Source organism: Sinocyclocheilus anshuiensis, unplaced genomic scaffold, assembly GCF_001515605.1.
Source record: "Sinocyclocheilus anshuiensis isolate Anshui unplaced genomic scaffold, SAMN03320099.WGS_v1.1 scaffold1495, whole genome shotgun sequence".
Lineage (NCBI taxonomy): Eukaryota > Metazoa > Chordata > Actinopteri > Cypriniformes > Cyprinidae > Sinocyclocheilus > Sinocyclocheilus anshuiensis.
Genome location: NW_015558671.1, coordinates 522,010 through 542,942, shown reverse-complemented (window position 1 = coordinate 542,942; position 20,933 = coordinate 522,010). Strand labels below are relative to the sequence as shown.

The 20,933-nt window shown below is 35.1% G+C and overlaps 1 protein-coding gene across 1 annotated transcript in view; it reads left to right on the top strand.

The window, feature by feature from the left end:
- Nucleotides 1-20,933, top strand: part of LOC107681248 (probable voltage-dependent N-type calcium channel subunit alpha-1B) — a 125,430-nt gene that overhangs the window by 53,647 nt on the left and 50,850 nt on the right. Inside the window, exons 8-19 of the mRNA XM_016477489.1 lie at nt 2,759-2,874; nt 4,904-4,987; nt 5,163-5,246; nt 5,558-5,776; nt 10,304-10,416; nt 10,682-10,794; nt 12,118-12,249; nt 14,227-14,299; nt 14,390-14,507; nt 16,661-16,728; nt 17,385-17,491; nt 18,556-18,618. Coding sequence (XP_016332975.1) covers nt 2,759-2,874; nt 4,904-4,987; nt 5,163-5,246; nt 5,558-5,776; nt 10,304-10,416; nt 10,682-10,794; nt 12,118-12,249; nt 14,227-14,299; nt 14,390-14,507; nt 16,661-16,728; nt 17,385-17,491; nt 18,556-18,618 — 1,290 coding nt within the window. The remainder of the gene's footprint in view (nt 1-2,758; nt 2,875-4,903; nt 4,988-5,162; nt 5,247-5,557; nt 5,777-10,303; nt 10,417-10,681; nt 10,795-12,117; nt 12,250-14,226; nt 14,300-14,389; nt 14,508-16,660; nt 16,729-17,384; nt 17,492-18,555; nt 18,619-20,933) is intronic.

Sequence of the window (20,933 nt, the reverse complement as noted above, 5' to 3'; positions counted from 1 at the left end):
TAACTTTTAACTTTTATAAAGAATATCTCTTTGGTTTTGAGACTTTAGTGTTTGCAACTTTACAGAGCTTCTTTATGCACCAAGAGCTTGTAACACTCCAGAGAGAAAGGAAAAATTGAAATCGCGTCACATGACCCCTTTAAATGGATAGTTCACCAAAAAATTAAAATTGTGTTATCGATTAATGTTGTTCCAAACCTGCATGATTTTCTTTTTTTGTGACACACAAAACAAGATATTTTAAAAAATTTCTATTTTTTGTCCATACTGTAAGAGTCAGTCAGTGGGATGTTGCTTTTCGATCCCATTGATTTTTATTGTATGGACTAAAATACATGGAAGCCTTTATTCTAAATACACATTTTTTGTGTTCCATAGTTTTGTATTCCTTAAACCTTTCATAGTTGTAAATAATGCAAAGGTTATTGGAGTACATTTTACAAGAAAATGCTATTTCAGTATTTCTATGTTAGAGTTTCTTGTTTCATTCAGTGTGTTACTTTCCATTTCTTTAACATTAATTGTGAAATTCACTAGCAATTTCTGAGTAAAAATAGTTTCTACACCAGTTTATTTATTATTTAGGATTTGCAGTTATGGAAGTTTTTTGCAGGATATGCTAATCCACTAGCTATACCACCAAAAAAGTCAGTTACATGTTTTTTTCAGTTATTCTCATACAGCATTGTCTAATGTAATATTTACTCTCTTTTCTGTCTTGTACTGCTTTCCTATTTTATTTTCTCCTTTGATTTTTTTCTGTTCACATTCCCTTCCTGCTCCGATCACATTCTCGGGTAACATTTTCATTCTAGGAGCATTGCATCCCTCACATTCTGTCCACCCTACTTTTGTTTTCTTCTTTCTTTGTTCTTTGCATTTATAGTTCTTTTTCACCTAATTTCTGTACGCTCTGCGCACCTGTTAAACAGTAATGGTGGTCAATCATCACGCTGTCCTCTAATTGGCATGATAACAGATGGCAGGTTGTGAGGGGGCACAAACAGTGCATTTTTTCCCCTATGTGCTCTTACATAATCATGTTGCAGAGAAAGCTATAATGCTTATGAAAATTAATGGGACTCATTTAATAACCAAGTCGGGGTAAAATATGCCTCTCACAGGCAAAGCATGGCCATTTGTCAGTAAATGCCACTTTTTTCCACCTATGAGCTAAATATCTAATCAAGGCGTCACTACACAGTTTTGTCATACTGTGGGGTGAAAGTTAGATTAGATGAGAGAAACTGTCTAGCCCTGTAGGTGCATTACTGAGAATAATGGATTGACCTATGTTTCCTTGTGAGGCTGTAACGTCTCTTGAGGAAGTTAATCAACCATTTTGCATTAGTCAATTCAACTATTTTGTGTCCTTAAAGCTGAAGTGCACCATTATCATCTTCAATTAGAATTGTTTTAGTTTTAACTAATGATGATGGTTTTTATTATATTGTGCATAAAAAATATACAAAAATATACACAATATAATATTATATATATATATAAACAGTACTGCTCAAAGGTTTGGGGTCAGTAAGATTTTTTGGTGCAAGAAATTAATAATTTTTAATTCGGCAAAGGTGCATTAAGTCACAGTAAAGACTTCGACATTGTTAAAATATATTTTAATGTTTTAAAATAGAAAACATTAATTTTCTGATACCAAACTTTTGAACAGCACTGTATAGTATTAACTGTAGCATATATAATAATATACAATATTATGATATAATACTATTATCTAATAATTTTCTATTTTAATATATTTTAAATGAATTCCTGTTATAGCAAGGCTGAATTTTCAGCAGCCATAACCCCAGTCTTCAGTGTCACATTTTAATATGTTGATTTGATGTTGAAGAAACATTTCTTATTATCAGTGTTAAAAATGGTTATTCTGCTTAATATTTTTGTGGAAGATGATACATTTTTTTTAATAGAAATTCATGAGAATGCCATTTATTTGAAAACATTTTTGTAACATTATAAATGTCTTTACTCTCACTTTTGGTCAATTTAATCCATCCTCGCTGAACAAAAGTAGTCATTTCTTTAAAATAAAAATCCCACTGAACCCACGCATTTGAACGCTATGATAGTAATGAACACAATATTTTGAAATATATTATTTCTACAATTTGTGGGCATTTTAAGCCATATATTTAAATTGTTTTATTGCTTGTCATTGCACGTTTTATACTATATGCTGGTAATGATGCTGAAAACAAGGATTAATGGGTCTTTTTTTAAGCAGATCTAATGAAATCTACAAACCTATAGATCTAGATAGACTTCAATAGTTAGTCAACGTAATGCATCATCCTGCAATTATATTTGAAAATGAATATAAGAATGGCTTAACTATCTGACTCTGTATATTAAGTTAGGATAGAAGGAATTTTAACAATTAAAAAGAAATTGCACACTTCAGCTTTAAGTGAGCCATAAACTGTAGACTTTTAGCCGTTGTTTTCTATTGATTCTAAAACATTGATTTTTCTACTGCTCTTGCAAATGTGGATGCCACACCTTGTACTTGCTTTTTCTTCTAACGTTTCATTTTGGTGCATTTATCGCATTCACTTTTGCTTTACAACCACATACCTTATGGTTTCATCAATGGGTGTATTTGCTTTTGTAGATGCATCACTAAATGCTCTTATACACATGACCTGTGCCATAGAGCAGGGCTCCCCTGATGCCTCTGTGCAGGACAGTGTGTTCATGGATGTGTGTTTATGTGTACTTGTACAAACAGGGAGTTTGCGAAGGAGCGAGAGCGTGTGGAGAAAAGGCAGGAGTTCCTGAAGCTTCGCAGACAACAGCAGATCGAGAGGGAGCTGACCGGCTACCTGGAGTGGATCTGCAAAGCAGGTCAGTCTCTCAAGTGAACAATATCTTCATTAACACTTGACATGTAATATCTCCACAGAACCCATTTTCAAATCCAGAGATCATTTTTCAAGACTTACACCTGAGAATTATCTACATTGCAACCACCAGAAGGCCTTGGTCTGTTCCCTACAGAGTGTTCTGTCAGCTCGTGCTTTTTCTCCCCTGACTGTTTATCTCACTCGCTTCCCGGATGTCTTCTCGGCCGCGATGGGAGCTGATGTATCTGTGCCTGTCTGTTGCTCAGCACTTCCTCTCTCCATGGCAACCACATATAGCCTTCCACTCACTCCACCAGCTGGTTCATACGCTCAGTCTTCCCTGTAACAGCTCTTTCATCAGCCAGGACTCAGTGTGTTGGTGCTTTCCGTAGCTGTGGATTTGCACTGATCTGGGGCCAGTTTAGTAATAGTAATTTTCTCAGGATTTTCACCTGTTACTCCATACTCCATGCATTAATATTAATGCTAATATAGTTAGATTGCAGTATTTGTACTTTGTGAACAGCGTGATACTGCATTCCTAAAACTGCATAGAAAGTTAAATTATTATTATAACTACACTGAACTTTTTTTTGTAATGTGTCTCACTTGTCAAAATCTACAGAAAATCAGAGGTCTCTTTTGCTCACCAAGGCTGCATTTATTAGAACAAATGTACTCTAAAGATAGCAATATTGTGAAATATTATTGCAATTTGCAATAACTGTTTTAATATATTTTAAATTAATTCCTTTGATAGCAAGGCTGAATTTTCAGCAGACATTACCCTAGTCTTCAGTGTCACATAATTATTCAGAAATCATTTTAATATGTTGATTTGATGTTCAAGAAACATTTCTTATTATCAGTGTTGAAAATTATTATTCTACTAAACATTTTTTCAGAGTTCTTTGATGAATAGAAGTTCATGAGAATAACACCATTGAACCCATGCATTTGAAAGCTATGTTAGTAATGAACACAATATTTTGAAATATAGGCTTTTATGATGCAATATAAAATAATGGAACAAATTTCCCAGCCATTGTTTGAACTATGTCAAACGTGATGATTTTCCACATGCAGTGCCAGGCACACAAATACTTTCCATTCAATAAATCTGACTGAATCCAGATGATAGGTTTGGGCAGTCTACAGTTTTGTGTACATTCATGACCATTCGGATGTAAATTTGATGTTCATCCTCATGTACATTAGATTTCATAATGATGTAATGTAATAATATTCAGGGACACTTCCAGCAACCATTTTACAATTAATGGCTATTATTAATTGAAATGCCCAACGGACAAAGCCCTTGATTTTCCATGTAGATGAACATGCAGGATGTATGAAACCTTAGAATGTTACAACAAATAATCATAACAATAAATCTGAAAAAAGGAATGAAATAGTTTCCCTAAAGGAATGTTTTGGCTTTAAATGTTGATGTTGTTGGTCTTTTATAATTCTACCTCTCATCCTAATACTGTAGTTTCTCTTAAGGTGGCAGAGTTTCTTGTAAAACTACAGATCCTCCATCAGCACAGGGGTTAATTAGCTCTGTCACAGCATGTAGTATTCTCCGTTTTGTTTCCCAGAAGCCCACTAGGGCTCTTCCATGGGGATTTATTTGGCTTAGAGAGGTGATTTCCCAGACTTTTCCATGGTGGCCCAGCTTTGATGTTTAACACCATAGATTCATGATGGAATTAAATGCTTACAGGTGCTTTGACTTCTTCATGTATCTTGCTAAAGCCATTCTAGTCAGTTAGATATTCACTGCATTGTTTAAAACGTTAATGTGTTGGGCGATACAGTGCTCACTGCTGTCCCTGCCTCCTGCTGGATGTTTGTCAGATCTGCAGTGACAGCAGTGATTACTGTGTGTGGCATCAGGTTACAATAAAGCCTTACAGTGGTTGCTTTTGTCTGTCTCTTCTCCTGTGCAACCACCCAGAACACCCTAGCAACCACATAGAACAACCTACCAGCCACATAGTGTAAGTAGTGAAATATCTTTGTTTCAGAGGAAGTAATGCTTGCTGAAGAAGATAAAAATGCAGAGGAGAAGGATGATGGTGCCTGGTACAAGAGGAAATGCAACAACCCAGGTAACCATTGACAAATAAATTATTGTATTTGTTCATTATTAGAGCATGAGTCTTAATTACTACTAATAATAATGAATAAAAACGTCATTTTTTAATTTACTATATTCTTTATGAATTTATTATTATATTTTATACTACTACTGTTTATTTACTATTCACTTTCCAACATGTTTAGTATTGAAGAGAGCCAAAAAGAGCAAAAATGACCTCATCAATGCAGAGGAAGGAGAAGACCACTTCACTGACATCCCATCAGTCGGTAAGATCCAGGCCCAACGCCTGTGACCTTTGAACTCATGGTGGATTTTCTCCCAAAATCAGGATGGAAAATAAAAAGCAGATTAAAAACCAGAGGCAAAGTGTCATAAAACTTGCATCTGTGGATGTTTTTTTTTTTTCATGAAACATAAAGAATAATGACCAAAATAAAAGAGGAGATTGAGAGAGTGGAAAGATGGATAAAGACGATGTTAACAAATCAGAATTGCTGTGTTGACTCCCTCTCCTCTCTTCTCCTCTCCATCATCTGTGAGCTTTTGTGAACATCTGAAGCAGTCTCTCTCTCCACAGCTCCCCAGGGCTCTCCATTCACCCGTACAAGCGTGAAGAGCAGCAAGAACGAGAGCTCTTCATACTTTCGCAGAAAAGAGAAGAGGTTTCGCTTCTTCATCCGCCGTATGGTGAAGGCCCAGAGCTTCTACTGGACTGTTCTGTGTATAGTGGGACTGAACACACTATGTGTGGCTATAGTTCACTACGACCAGCCCGACTGGCTCACATATGCACTGTGTAAGTGAACCGCATCTTTAAAACATCACTACAGCTCTCTGGAGGGTCACAGGTTTATGTGAACTATATTTGAACATGGCCTAGGTGCACTGGGAGTAATTTAAACCCTCAAAAAATCAATGCAAAACAAGTGCTTTTAAATAATATACTCCTTGTATTTGCATTATTAATTGTACAACTTTTAGCTGAATTTTAGTTTTACATAAAACTGCCCGTGTTGTGATTGCTGTGTTTCGTAAGTTAAAAAGAAGAGTCATTAGATTAAAAATGTAATTAAATTAATTACTTTATACACCGATCAGTTAATGAAGTTAATTTCCAATAAATAAGCAAGGATGCATTAAATTGATCAAAAGTGACAGTAAAGACTTTGTTACAAAAGATATGTTTTAAATAAATGCTGTTTTCTGTTTTAACTGTCTTTTAATCAAAGAATCGAGAAAAAAATATTTCAAGCAACAACAAATCAGCATATTAGGATCATGTGACACTGAAGACTGGAGTAATGGCTGCTGAAAATTCAACTTTGCCATTACCAGAATAAATTACATTTTAAAATACATTAAAATAGAACACCGTAAACTGTAATAATATTTCACAATACTACTGCTTTTACTGTGTTTTTGATAAAATAATGCAGCATGTGTTCTTTCAAAGACACCGTGTATATATATATATATATATATATATATATATATAATAAAAACGTCATTTTTTAATTTACTATATTCTTTATGAATTTATTATTATATTTTATACTACTACTGTTTATTTACTATTCACTTTCCAACATGTTTAGTATTGAAGAGAGCCAAAAAGAGCAAAAATGACCTCATCAATGCAGAGGAAGGAGAAGACCACTTCACTGACATCCCATCAGTCGGTAAGATCCAGGCCCAACGCCTGTGACCTTTGAACTCATGGTGGATTTTCTCCCAAAATCAGGATGGAAAATAAAAAGCAGATTAAAAACCAGAGGCAAAGTGTCATAAAACTTGCATCTGTGGATGTTTTTTTTTTTTCATGAAACATAAAGAATAATGACCAAAATAAAAGAGGAGATTGAGAGAGTGGAAAGATGGATAAAGACGATGTTAACAAATCAGAATTGCTGTGTTGACTCCCTCTCCTCTCTTCTCCTCTCCATCATCTGTGAGCTTTTGTGAACATCTGAAGCAGTCTCTCTCTCCACAGCTCCCCAGGGCTCTCCATTCACCCGTACAAGCGTGAAGAGCAGCAAGAACGAGAGCTCTTCATACTTTCGCAGAAAAGAGAAGAGGTTTCGCTTCTTCATCCGCCGTATGGTGAAGGCCCAGAGCTTCTACTGGACTGTTCTGTGTATAGTGGGACTGAACACACTATGTGTGGCTATAGTTCACTACGACCAGCCCGACTGGCTCACATATGCACTGTGTAAGTGAACCGCATCTTTAAAACATCACTACAGCTCTCTGGAGGGTCACAGGTTTATGTGAACTATATTTGAACATGGCCTAGGTGCACTGGGAGTAATTTAAACCCTCAAAAAATCAATGCAAAACAAGTGCTTTTAAATAATATACTCCTTGTATTTGCATTATTAATTGTACAACTTTTAGCTGAATTTTAGTTTTACATAAAACTGCCCGTGTTGTGATTGCTGTGTTTCGTAAGTTAAAAAGAAGAGTCATTAGATTAAAAATGTAATTAAATTAATTACTTTATACACCGATCAGTTAATGAAGTTAATTTCCAATAAATAAGCAAGGATGCATTAAATTGATCAAAAGTGACAGTAAAGACTTTGTTACAAAAGATATGTTTTAAATAAATGCTGTTTTCTGTTTTAACTGTCTTTTAATCAAAGAATCGAGAAAAAAATATTTCAAGCAACAACAAATCAGCATATTAGGATCATGTGACACTGAAGACTGGAGTAATGGCTGCTGAAAATTCAACTTTGCCATTACCAGAATAAATTACATTTTAAAATACATTAAAATAGAACACCGTAAACTGTAATAATATTTCACAATACTACTGCTTTTACTGTGTTTTTGATAAAATAATGCAGCATGTGTTCTTTCAAAGACACCGTGTATATATATATATATATATATATATATATATATACAGCGGGTAAAATAAGTATTGAACACGTCACTATTTTTCTCAGTAAATATATTTCTGAAGGTGCTGTTGACATGAAATTTTCACCAGATGTCGGTAACAAACCAAGCTGTCCATCCATACAAAGAAAACAAAACAAATACGTTCAGAAATTAAGTTATGTGTAATAAAATGGAATTACACAGGGAAAAAGTATTGAACTACTGAAATTTATTTAATGCTTTGTACAAAAGCCTATGTTGGTAATGACAGCTTCAAGACGCCTCCTGTGTGAAGAAACTTGTCGCATGGATTGCTCAGGTGTGATTTTTCAAATCACTTCTTCAAATCAGCACCTTCAAGAGTCTTCAAATCTTGAAGGTGCTGTGGGCCTCTTCTATGAACTCTGATCTTTAGTCCTTATTTTCTATTGGATTCAAGTCAGGTGAATGGCTGGGCAATTCTAGCAGCTTTATTTTATTTTTCTGTAACCAATTGATAGTTTCCTTGGCTTGCACATCACCATTTTTCTCAGTAAATATATTTCTGAAGGTGCTGTTGACATGAAATTTTCACCAGATGTCGGTAACAAACCAAGCTGTCCATCCATACAAAGAAAACAAAACAAATACGTTCAGAAATTAAGTTATGTGTAATAAAATGGAATTACACAGGGAAAATGTATTGAACACGCTTACTGAAATGTATTTAATACTTAGTACAAAAGCCTTTGTTGTTAATGACAGCTTCAAGACGCCTTCTGTCTGGAGAAACTAGTTGCATGCATTGCTCAGGTGTGATTTTGGCCCATTCTTCCACACAGTCTTCAAATCTTGAAGGTTCCATGGGCCTCTTCTATGAACTCTGATCTTTAGTTCTTTCCATAGATTTTCTATTGAATTCAAGTCAGGTGATTGGCTGGGTCATTCTAGCAGCTTTACTTTCTCTGAAACCAATTGAGAGTTTCCTTGGCTGTGTGTTTGGGATCATAGTCTCGCTGAAATGTCCACCCTCATTGCATTTTCATCATCTTGATAGATGGCAGCAAAAATACAAAAATAAAAATATATATACATATACTTTCACCAGATGTTGGTAACAACCCAAGCAATGCATACATACAAAGAAAACAAAACAAATAAGTTCAGAAATTAAATTGTGTGTAATAAAATGAAATGACCCAGGGAAGAAGTATTGAACACGCTTACTGAAATTTATTTAATACTTCGTACAAAAACCTTTGTTGGTAATGATAGCTTCAAGATGCCTCCTGTATGGAGAAACTAGTCGCATGCATTGCTCAGGTGTGATTTTGGTCCATTCTTCCACACAAACAGAAACAGTCTTCAAATTTTGAAGGTTCCGTGGGCCTCTTCTATGAACTCTGATCTTTAGTTCTTATTTTCTATTGGATTCAAGTCAGGTGAATGGCTGGGCCATTCTAGCAGCTTTATTTTCTTTCTCTGAAACCAACTGAGAGTTTCCTTGACTGTGTTTGGCATTGTCTTGCTGAAATGTCCACCCTTGTTTCATCTTCATTTTCCTGGTAGGTGTTGGGACTGAACCAGCTAATATTAATTTCCACTGACAAGGGGCAGGATTGCTTTCTAATTACTGATTGGCTTTCCATGCCTTTTTGCACCTCCCTTTCTTCATGTGCTCAGTACTTTTCCCTGTGTCATTCCATTTTATTACACATAACTTAATTTCTGAATTTATTTGTTTTGTTTTGTTTGTATGTATGGATTACTTGGGTTTGTTACCGACATCTGGTGAAAATGTCGTCAACAGCACCTTTAGAAATATATTTACTGAGAAAAATAGTGACGTGTTCAATACTTATTTTACCCGCTGTACATAAAAAAAGTCTTACTTGACCCTAAACTCTTAAACGGTACTGTATATAGAAAATGTAAAAATTTGTGCCGTGTTGACTTGTTTTGATCCATGCCAAGTGAGCTATCTGTTCTGAAGGTCAATTCATGCCTCAACTATGTTAATGTGTAAAGGATGTAACTCCCATAGTTTTTAGTCCACATACTAAAGCGTCCCTTGTAGCATATTGGTGGCAAAAATGAGAAAGGAGCATTGCCCCACCTCCTACATATACCTCTGCTTGCATGCCAACTGCTACTAATCATTAATTTGCCATTGAGCTGATGCTTTTATACAAGGCCACATGCACTACAGTTATTGCAGGGACAGCTACCCCAAAAGATTTAAGGCTACACCACTCTGACTTGACACCTTAAGATCACCACGATGGCTGGATGATTATACTTCAGCTCTATTAACTGTTATGTTACATTGAAACCTATTACAGAAGCAACAGAGCATGTAATTTTGTCAGTGGGTTACTACATCTTTCACTACTGGCATGCCTTTTAAAAATGATGTGACTGACAAAGTCCATTGATAAATGCTTTTTTGTGTATACAGATTTGGCGGAGTTTGTGTTCCTTGGTCTGTTTCTAATAGAGATGAGTCTGAAGATGTATGGCCTCGGGCCCAGGACCTACTTTCACTCTTCATTTAACTGCTTTGACTTTGGGGTGAGTAACATGCCGTCAGATACTAATGATATGCGGGACCAACAACAGTACATGTTTCTTTTCCAGTTAATGCCAGAGGTACTGCCTTATAAGAAGCAGAAGAATGCTGATGTCCAGCTGAGCCCCCTCAAAGACAGCAGCTTCAAGACATTTGACAAATTATACGATTATAATTATAATTTTTAAAGTTATTGCTGGAAATGAGCTTTGTTTTCAAATATAAATTGTGCCTAGTGTATTTGTGTTCTATCTTTGGTGTGTTCAGGTGATTGTAGGTAGCATTTTCGAGGTGATTTGGGCAGCAGTAAAACCAGGAGCCTCTTTTGGCATTAGTGTGTTGCGAGCTCTGCGTTTGCTGAGGATATTCAAGGTTACCAAGTAAGAGATAATCTATGGTGCTCTGTAGATCATTGTCCTAAATGAATATATTTATACTAGGGGTGGGCGATATGACCAAAATCTTATATCACGATATGAGTACATTTATTTCACAGTAACAATATATATCACAATATGGTTATTTACAAAATGTTATATATATTTCATAATTCACCAGAGTCAATATCACAAAAAAATACTAGCCTAAATAAAATACAAACAAACAAAAAAACTCAAGCTCACTGAAGACAAGTAAACAGTCAGCGATTGAATAAGAATAAGAAACTAATTACAAGCAATAGGACAAAAATAAACTACAGTAGAACAAATAAACAAGAAAAGTAATCAAATGTATAAAAAACACTGCATATTCTTCACTGTATAAATTAAATATATATTTCTTCTTATTTAAGTTACAAACGTGATTTAGACACGAGCAGTGAGAGATTTTCTCTCTTTTGTTGTATGATTACCATGAGTGATAGACAGCAGGAATATTAGACTGCTGTCACTTTAAGAGCTGCTCGGATCCAATATACTGTTACACATGTGTTTTCTTTCTCCGCTGTTGGCTTTTACTTAAGACCTACTGTGTTTACAAGGATACTTGCAAAGACGGGCATTTTGACACATAAAAATATGTGTGTTTAACCATTCAAGGCCTACAAAGTGGCAAAAATAACAGTATTCCAGTGCTCTATAAGCACTGTCTTCACATGCGTGCGTTCTCTTTCGCTGCTGATTGCATTTTGACTTAAAATCACTTATTTTTAAACTACAATGCTTAATAATACGTGCAAATTATACGTTTTTGCGATCACATAGCACGGCAACGTCATGTGAGCATGTAACCACAATAGAGACTATAGTCCAAAAACTACCGGTTGACAAATTTCTACCCGTTAATTGTGTCTACCAGTATATCGCCTACCCCTAATTTATACCATGAATTTATTTATACAATAGTTAAATGCTTGATTCTGATTTGTTGACTGTTTCAAATGAAGTTTCAAAAGACACTAGACAAGAAATTGGATAACAATTAGAAGAAAATCTTGATTTTTGAAATTTGTTGTATAATATAAGTGGAATGATTGACTCTTGACCACTGAATTACGATGTGATAAAATAATAAAATATTTAATAGGCCAGAGGTGTAACAAGTGCTCCAATTCATGGCATGGCTGTGTTAACACACTTGATGCGTGTATTAATTCTCAATAGTTCAACAGTCTTGACTTTATGAATTTATATACAGTATCATACCACAAATCAAGTTATATTCCTTTCCCTAAACTATGTTATCATGGAATGCTTCGGCAGGTATTGGAACTCGTTACGGAATCTGGTGGTGTCTCTGCTCAACTCAATGAAGTCCATCATCAGCCTCCTGTTCCTGCTGTTTCTCTTCATTGTAGTGTTTGCTCTTCTGGGAATGCAGCTCTTCGGAGGACAGTAAGTACCAGGCTGAGGGTTACACTCACATGTCATCTAGTCCATGTTGTTTTAGGTTATACACTGGACAAGCCAACACAGTCCCAAAATTATTTATCATGCAAAAGTAAAAAAAAGTCCCTAAAATTAAACAATGGATTGTATTAATATAACCCTAAACCTTATTTGATGGTTAGTGCTCAGATAACAGGTGTTTGTTTTGAAAGTTTGAATGTTTGGTTCCTAATTATAACTGATTTCATGCTCTGAGCAGCCAATAATTTACTGTGCAAACAAATTGTGTACTGCACAAACCATGGTTGTAAGTGAATATGTATTTAAAAACTGGCTTCTACCAAGAGACGAATGAATTTATGCCAAAATACTGTCAACAAAAGATATAGGAAGCGTTTCTCTTCCTTAAATAAGGCTATTTAATTTGTTGCCCCTAACTATGCACAATAATATGGTTAGTTGAATTTTATTATGTTTGTTTTTCCCTACTGTCTGCAGTCAGAACAGGCCTGCAACCCACTTTTGGAATTCGACCCACCAGTTGAGAACCGTTTATGTAGGCCCTTTACTTTTCAGAGTACTTGTGCTATACTTTTGACTGAAAATGCATAAATCATCTCTTGACGTGGAAAAAAAACCCTCCCTATTGTTTACGTTCTTTTCTGCATAAGCAGCTGTGAGTCTTCCAAGCCCTGTCGTTTCATTTACCCCTCAGCAACATGTTAACAAACATGACTGAGCTGATCCAGACGGCACAAGTTTTCATTTCTCTGTTCTATGAATTATTAATCGTACACTGCAACAGAGAAATTGCCTCTACACACGCTTCCCATGAGGGAAATATCAGCTTAGATGCGCAAACATGCTGTCATGTGATCTACTGTAATAAGAAGAGTGCCAGATAAACAAATAGTCGGTGCGAAATGAGAAAATGTTATTGAAACATAACAATGTGAGCTGCAGGAGACACTATTCCCTTCTGATGGTGGTGAAGGCTTTCCAGATCTGTGCTTAGTGAAATGAGAAATTGCTTTTGTGCTTCTCTGGTACTGGATTTCAACTCCATAGCACATTAATATTTAAGACTGTAGATGGACATGATAAACTGACTGTCTGATCCATGCAGTCATTTTCTGGGTTGGATGAGAAAGACGGTTTCATACATTTGGTTGTGAAGCACATCAGAGAGCAGAGCTATTGAGAACAGTCAGAGCAGAACATTCTCGTTCAGAATATATATATATATATATATATATATATATATATATATATAGTGTTTGTCCTCACTTTACATGAAAATGCTGCACAATGAAACAATCACAGCTGATCAAAACATATCTGATGATTAATATGCAACTACATGGATTTTGAACCAATGAGATTTCATTGTTGGGGCTTTGTATGATTTTGTTTCATATGATGCAACATATGATTTTACGAAAGTTATATACCTAAAATCAAGACAATTTTAGATATGAATATATAGCAACATTTCACTTGTTTATAATCATCATTAACTTCAGTTTTCTCTCATTATATTGTTTTTGTGCTATTTTCTTCTAATAAAATGAGTAACGGTGGTTGGGCAAAGAAAGGCATCACTTTTGTTTTCCTGAATAATGTAAACAAGCCCTTAGTTGTGAGATGTTTCTTCTCTCGTTTTAAGCATTTCTCCACATTCTCTAGTAATGAGGCCCCTACAGAGCCCCTGAGAGTGTACATGGAAGAGAATGGTGACATAAGAAAGCATATTTATTATATTTTTGTTATTAGTTCTGGAGATGCAGAGAGGAGCTCAGCTGAACTTTTATATGCAGATGAAGAGAAACATTATTATTTAGAAAATATCACCGTTTTTGCTGTCTTTGCGAGCAAACAAATTGAAAAAATGAACGATTTTGAAATTAGAGCAAAGCTGGCTCCTAAGCATACACATGAGACTCATCCAAGAAAATGATTCACAGCTCATCATCTCTCTTTTAGGTTTAATTTTGAAGATGAGACCCCGACGACCAACTTTGACACATTCCCAGCTGCTATCCTGACAGTGTTTCAGGTATTGACCATCTGGTGATATGTGTCTGAACGCTCTCATTTGATATGCATTTGAAATACAATATTTCCATAATGTATTTTATCTCATAAGATTCTGACAGGAGAGGACTGGAATGCTGTGATGTATCATGGAATTGAATCCCAGGGAGGAGTGCACCGGGGAATGTTCTGCTCTGTGTACTTCATTGTGCTCACACTGTTTGGAAACTGTATCCTTTATATATAACATAGGACTGTCATTACTGTCATGCTTTTTAATGGCCTAATTTTTCAAGTAAAGCAAACAAAATAATATGCACAAATGTTGGTTTCAGTAATGATACTCAATGTAAACTATAAAGTGCTGCATATTGCATGTACTGTATAAACTAAAGACACAAGACAGAGGTAGATATCTGCAACAGTATTCTTCACTAATGCCACAAAAACATCTGTATTTCTATTTCAGAATGCACAGAAAATGCTTACACGTAATAATTAAATAAGTAAATATATATATATATATATATATATATATATATATATATAGTGTTTGTCCTCACTTTACATGAAAATGCTGCACAATGAAACAATCACAGCTGATCAAAACATATCTGATGATTAATATGCAACTACATGGATTTTGAACCAATGAGATTTCATTGTTGGGGCTTTGTATGATTTTGTTTCATATGATGCAACATATGATTTTACGAAAGTTATATACCTAAAATCAAGACAATTTTAGATATGAATATATAGCAACATTTCACTTGTTTATAATCATCATTAACTTCAGTTTTCTCTCATTATATTGTTTTTGTGCTATTTTCTTCTAATAAAATGAGTAACGGTGGTTGGGCAAAGAAAGGCATCACTTTTGTTTTCCTGAATAATGTAAACAAGCCCTTAGTTGTGAGATGTTTCTTCTCTCGTTTTAAGCATTTCTCCACATTCTCTAGTAATGAGGCCCCTACAGAGCCCCTGAGAGTGTACATGGAAGAGAATGGTGACATAAGAAAGCATATTTATTATATTTTTGTTATTAGTTCTGGAGATGCAGAGAGGAGCTCAGCTGAACTTTTATATGCAGATGAAGAGAAACATTATTATTTAGAAAATATCACCGTTTTTGCTGTCTTTGCGAGCAAACAAATTGAAAAAATGAACGATTTTGAAATTAGAGCAAAGCTGGCTCCTAAGCATACACATGAGACTCATCCAAGAAAATGATTCACAGCTCATCATCTCTCTTTTAGGTTTAATTTTGAAGATGAGACCCCGACGACCAACTTTGACACATTCCCAGCTGCTATCCTGACAGTGTTTCAGGTATTGACCATCTGGTGATATGTGTCTGAACGCTCTCATTTGATATGCATTTGAAATACAATATTTCCATAATGTATTTTATCTCATAAGATTCTGACAGGAGAGGACTGGAATGCTGTGATGTATCATGGAATTGAATCCCAGGGAGGAGTGCACCGGGGAATGTTCTGCTCTGTGTACTTCATTGTGCTCACACTGTTTGGAAACTGTATCCTTTATATATAACATAGGACTGTCATTACTGTCATGCTTTTTAATGGCCTAATTTTTCAAGTAAAGCAAACAAAATAATATGCACAAATGTTGGTTTCAGTAATGATACTCAATGTAAACTATAAAGTGCTGCATATTGCATGTACTGTATAAACTAAAGACACAAGACAGAGGTAGATATCTGCAACAGTATTCTTCACTAATGCCACAAAAACATCTGTATTTCTATTTCAGAATGCACAGAAAATGCTTACACGTAATAATTAAATAAGTAAATAAATGAAAATAACTTCTCCCACACTTTATGCAATTTTAGGTGTAAAGTTGTTTTTGATGCTGACCTGCTCTTCTTCAGCATTATTTTTTGTACAAATAACTGACTCGTAGATGATATTTCACACTACCTTAGCTTCACTGATCATTAAATTCTACCACACGAAGAATGCAAATTACTTAATGTTTATTTGTCTATTTTAATACATTTTAATATATTTTAAAATGTAATAATTTGTGTGATAGCAAAACTGAATTGTCAGCAGCCATTGCTCCAGTCTGCAGTGTCACATGATCGAGTAGAAATAATTCTAATACTGATCTGGTGCTCAAAAGAAGAACAGAACAGCATTTATTTGAAATCTTTTATAACATAATGTTATCAATTTAATTAATCTGTGCCGGGAAAAAAAGCATTAATTTCTTTACAATAAATCTTACTGAGCCCAAATTTTCAGTGTGTGTTAAAAGATTGCATAAAAAAACTTTGGCAACCTGACTTGTTTGACAGTTTTATTAGATTAGATTAAATTTCACCCAAATTCCTTAAAGCACATTTGATCAGACACTCTCCTCAATGTCTTTTTGGCCATCGCTGTTGATAATCTTGCCAATGCACAGGAACTCACCAAGGTTGGTTGGGCATGATAAGGCTGTACATATGGCAAAAAAATATGAAGAAGTCTTGTGGCAAATTATAAATTTTTTGGGTGCATAGATTTAGTTAACAAAACATAGACAAAAAAGAAATCCACACAACGAACAAATTCCATTGAAAAGTAGTATTTCACTGAAGATTATCATATAAAGTGACAACAGAATACAAAAGTGCACTAACAAAAAAGTGACTCTGCACAAAAAGACAAAAAAAAAACCCTTTCAGTTCAAGGCTGTAGATATGGCCACATGTACATACATGGCCAATACTAGTCACTGTCACAGCCATCCGTACAGTACCTGCGCACACACCACATGAGTCTCACATGTTGTGTACACCGAATGTGTGATCCTATCGCCATGCACTGACAGCTTTTATTAGTTTCATAAGACTGTCTGTAAGGGCTCTTTTGATCTGACTGATGTTTGCCCTGGTCAATAACTCAAGGTAATGAAGCTTTCAGCCCATTGTGGGATTTACATCCTTACGTGAAGCCGGTACCAACAGTATAGGGCCACAAGGCTTCTGGGACATCACTGTCTTGATTTGTTGATGCTAGTGGTGCTTGTCATTGGATACAAATTTAACTTGTCTGTCATTCTCTGTTTTTTCTGTCTTGCTACTCTCTCAGGATGAGGAGGAGCAGGAGGAGGCCATCAGTAAGAAACTGGCTCTGCAGAAAGCCAAGGAGGTAAAGGAGGTCAGCCCCATGTCGGCCGCTAACATTTCCATCACAGCGTAAGTCAGGGGGCATTAAACCTGAAGTCAGGGTACTGCCCTCCCCTTTCACTAACCCTCCAAAACACCTATTCATCACCCCATCATGTCCTCTCATTGCTTTTTTTATGTGTCCCAAGAAACATATTTCTGTTTGTCTCTGTAAGCACATTTCTTGGTGTTGGTTGTTTTGTTATTTTACTGTTGCCACTTTTATTTGGTCCTCAGTATGTCTCTGTAGGACTCTTTGAGTCTGTTCTCTTTGCAGATGGTCTTGCACTCATAATTGGTTGTCTTTAAATGACATGTATGCTTGATTCTGCCAGGTTGTGTGGAAATCTATGGATTTTTTATGCTTTCCCGCTGAGGCCAACTGAAAAATCAGTCTGTTTTGATATGATTTGTTTTTAGACAAGTACAGTACAGTAGAAAATACATTTAGCCAATGAATGATGAATCAAATGAATCATGCCATCAAAATCTGATTTACTTGTGTGCATTTTAACCTAAATTGGCTGTTTTACTTTTGCTAAAGACAGTTATTGTGGCAATCCAATGAATCAAATCCACTTAAGAATTAAAAACCTAATTAAAAACCAACCGTCATATTTGATCACCGACAATTCTGAATATTGGGGTAACGGTCATTTCAATGTCAATTGTGGTTATGGCCCTGGATATGTATTTTTTCGATTTTTGTAATATTTATATTGAGTTGACATAGTTATTTATCTATTTATTTGTAATTTTTCATTATGAAAGACATTTTTCCAGTGTTCAAAAAGTCAGTTTATTAAATTATTTAATAGAACAATATAATGACTAATTTAGTGTAATATAATTCAATTAATTTAATTCATTTTAATGCACTTGGAATTTGACTGTCTTTCCTAATACTGTGATGCCTTCTCACCTGTTTTGTTTTAAATTCTGTTTTGAATTCACACTATTGTTGATATGTACTTCCCATTGAGTTGGGTGGAGTTAGAGTCAGAGTGATTGACAGCTGCAGTCCCTGACACTGACTCCGCCCCCACCAAACTATTTCTTTCCCCTCTCATGGTTTTTGTTTTTGGCATATGCAGTTTTATAAGGCCAAATCCTGGTGCTCTTTCATGCAGCTCCTCCAACTCCAGCTCTCATTCACCGTGAGTTAATTTACTCTCTGTTCAAATCTCCTCTCCTCCTCTGTCCCAGCACACTGCTCTTGCATGATGCCAGACAGCCAAACTAGTCTTGCTGACTAGAGTCGTTCAAAGTGAATCTTGCAGTTTAACTGATGAAATAATATACATGGGTCATGAGAGGAAAACCATAAAGAGTAAAATCGGCGAAGGGTAACATTTATAATAGCTTTCATAACATTATTTAATGATTCTGTAACAACATGTAATGTTTTACAAATCATTAGTTAACAAATATGAGACTACATTGATTTTTTTTTTTCATTTAAACCTGAAAATAAACAAAGTTTTGGGATTAAATAATATTATAGTTATAGTTTTAAATGAATTAGAAGTTTTTATACAAGTAAATGTTCAGAAAATTTTCTTCAAATAAACCTTTCATGGAAATTGTTATCATGATCATGTAATTTGTAGTGGACAAAAATCAGTTACCATTTTAATGGGAACATATGCACATATATGCTTATATTAATATTAAAATCTTCATGAGCTACTGATATTGTTGATTTTTTTTCTCAGACTTAATGAAAGCAATTATAAGGTGTTTCTGAAAAAGTGTAAGTGTAGACTTGAGGTAAACTAACAGTATTAATCTGCTTCAGTGAAATGCAGCTGCATCAGTGGATTACTGTATATACTTACTGTACTTTCTCTTCTAATGTTATGTTTGGCACGTTTCTTTAGCTAGCAGGTCAGGAAAGTTTCTGGAAACTCTAGATTAACTGTTTGCTGGGCTCATTGGCTGCCGCTGGCATTGAGCCGTGTTCTGAGAATCGGCCGTCTGTTTCCCAGTGAGCATCACTACTACAGCTTCTGCTACTGTTAGTGCCTAATGAGTCGGCACTCCTGTCAGACGAGCCCACTGCGAGAACGTACACACACACACACACACACACTTACACACTCTTACACATACAGGCAGGTGAACTCAGGAATCCAGTACTATACTCTTAATTAAACAGAAATTAGAAACAGAACTTGGCTCATTGTCAAACTTTTGAGAAGATAAAAGTTAAAAGACATTTGTATTCAAGCTAGTAATAGATTTTTTTAAATTAGTTTTTGGTGATGTAACGGAACAGATTACCCAAAAATAAAAAGTTTTTCATCGTTTACTGACCGTCATACAATTCCAAACCCGTACGACTGACCTTTTTAATGGAACAAAGAAGGTGAATGTTTGAAGAATATCCTCTCATTTTCAAATAATAAAAGTGAATGAGGACTAGGGCTGTTACAAGACAAAAAAGCATTAGAAAATTGGTAATGTGAAGTCATACAATAAATTATTTTATCAATTGTTATGATTATTTAATGATACATTTCTTTTCACAGAAACTGTTAACTGCAAATTGTTAGTTTTGAGATGAGTACAATCTGTGAATTAATCAGTCTTTTGATTCAAATCTTTTTAATTAATTGATTGTTCTAGTTCACAAAACCAGTCTGAAGGATTCATTCACAAATGGGACATCACTACTTCTCTGATGAACTCTAATGAACTCACAATATAAAGATTTTCAGTCAATAACATTTAAACGTCTATCTGCTGTATGGCTTCAGAAGATTTGAAATGTAGCACACAAGACATATGAAATGCTTTTATTATACTTTTATGGTTAATTTTGGGGCTTGTTATCCTTATTCCTCATTGATTTTAATTATATTTAAAAGAGTGACTATTAAATGATTGTTTCACTGAAGAAAAGTAAAATGTGTTTGGAACTACATAAGGGTGAGTGAATGATGACAGAATTGTCATTTTTTGAGAAATATTCCTCTAATGTTTCAGTTTGAGGCTTTGAGCAGTACTGAAGATTATAGGGTCTGGATAAGTCTGCCATCATCTCATCTCTTTCCACTGTTTTGTACATTCTTTCATTTTTCCACCATTCATTTTCCACTGTCTGTCTTTTATACTGTACATATTTATTCCTTTCTGGTTTTCTTGTCAAATGTTTGTCTTCTAACCTGTTTTCTGTGGCACTGTGGGGGCTCTTAGCGTGTCCGTGTGTATATGTGTATTTCAATGTGTGCTGTATGTGTTTTAGGAGTTATGTCTGCTCCCCTGCACATCACTACTTGAGGTAATGGTACTGCATAGGGCATGACTACTGCTTCGGTACATGAATGGACGTATTTTGCTCATCTGTATAACAAAAGACAAATGCTCATCCTTGACACACTTCATAGTGTTTGACAATGTGTACAGTATTGGACATTTCAGAATCTTGCCCCTCATTCATATATATATATATATATATATATATATGTCA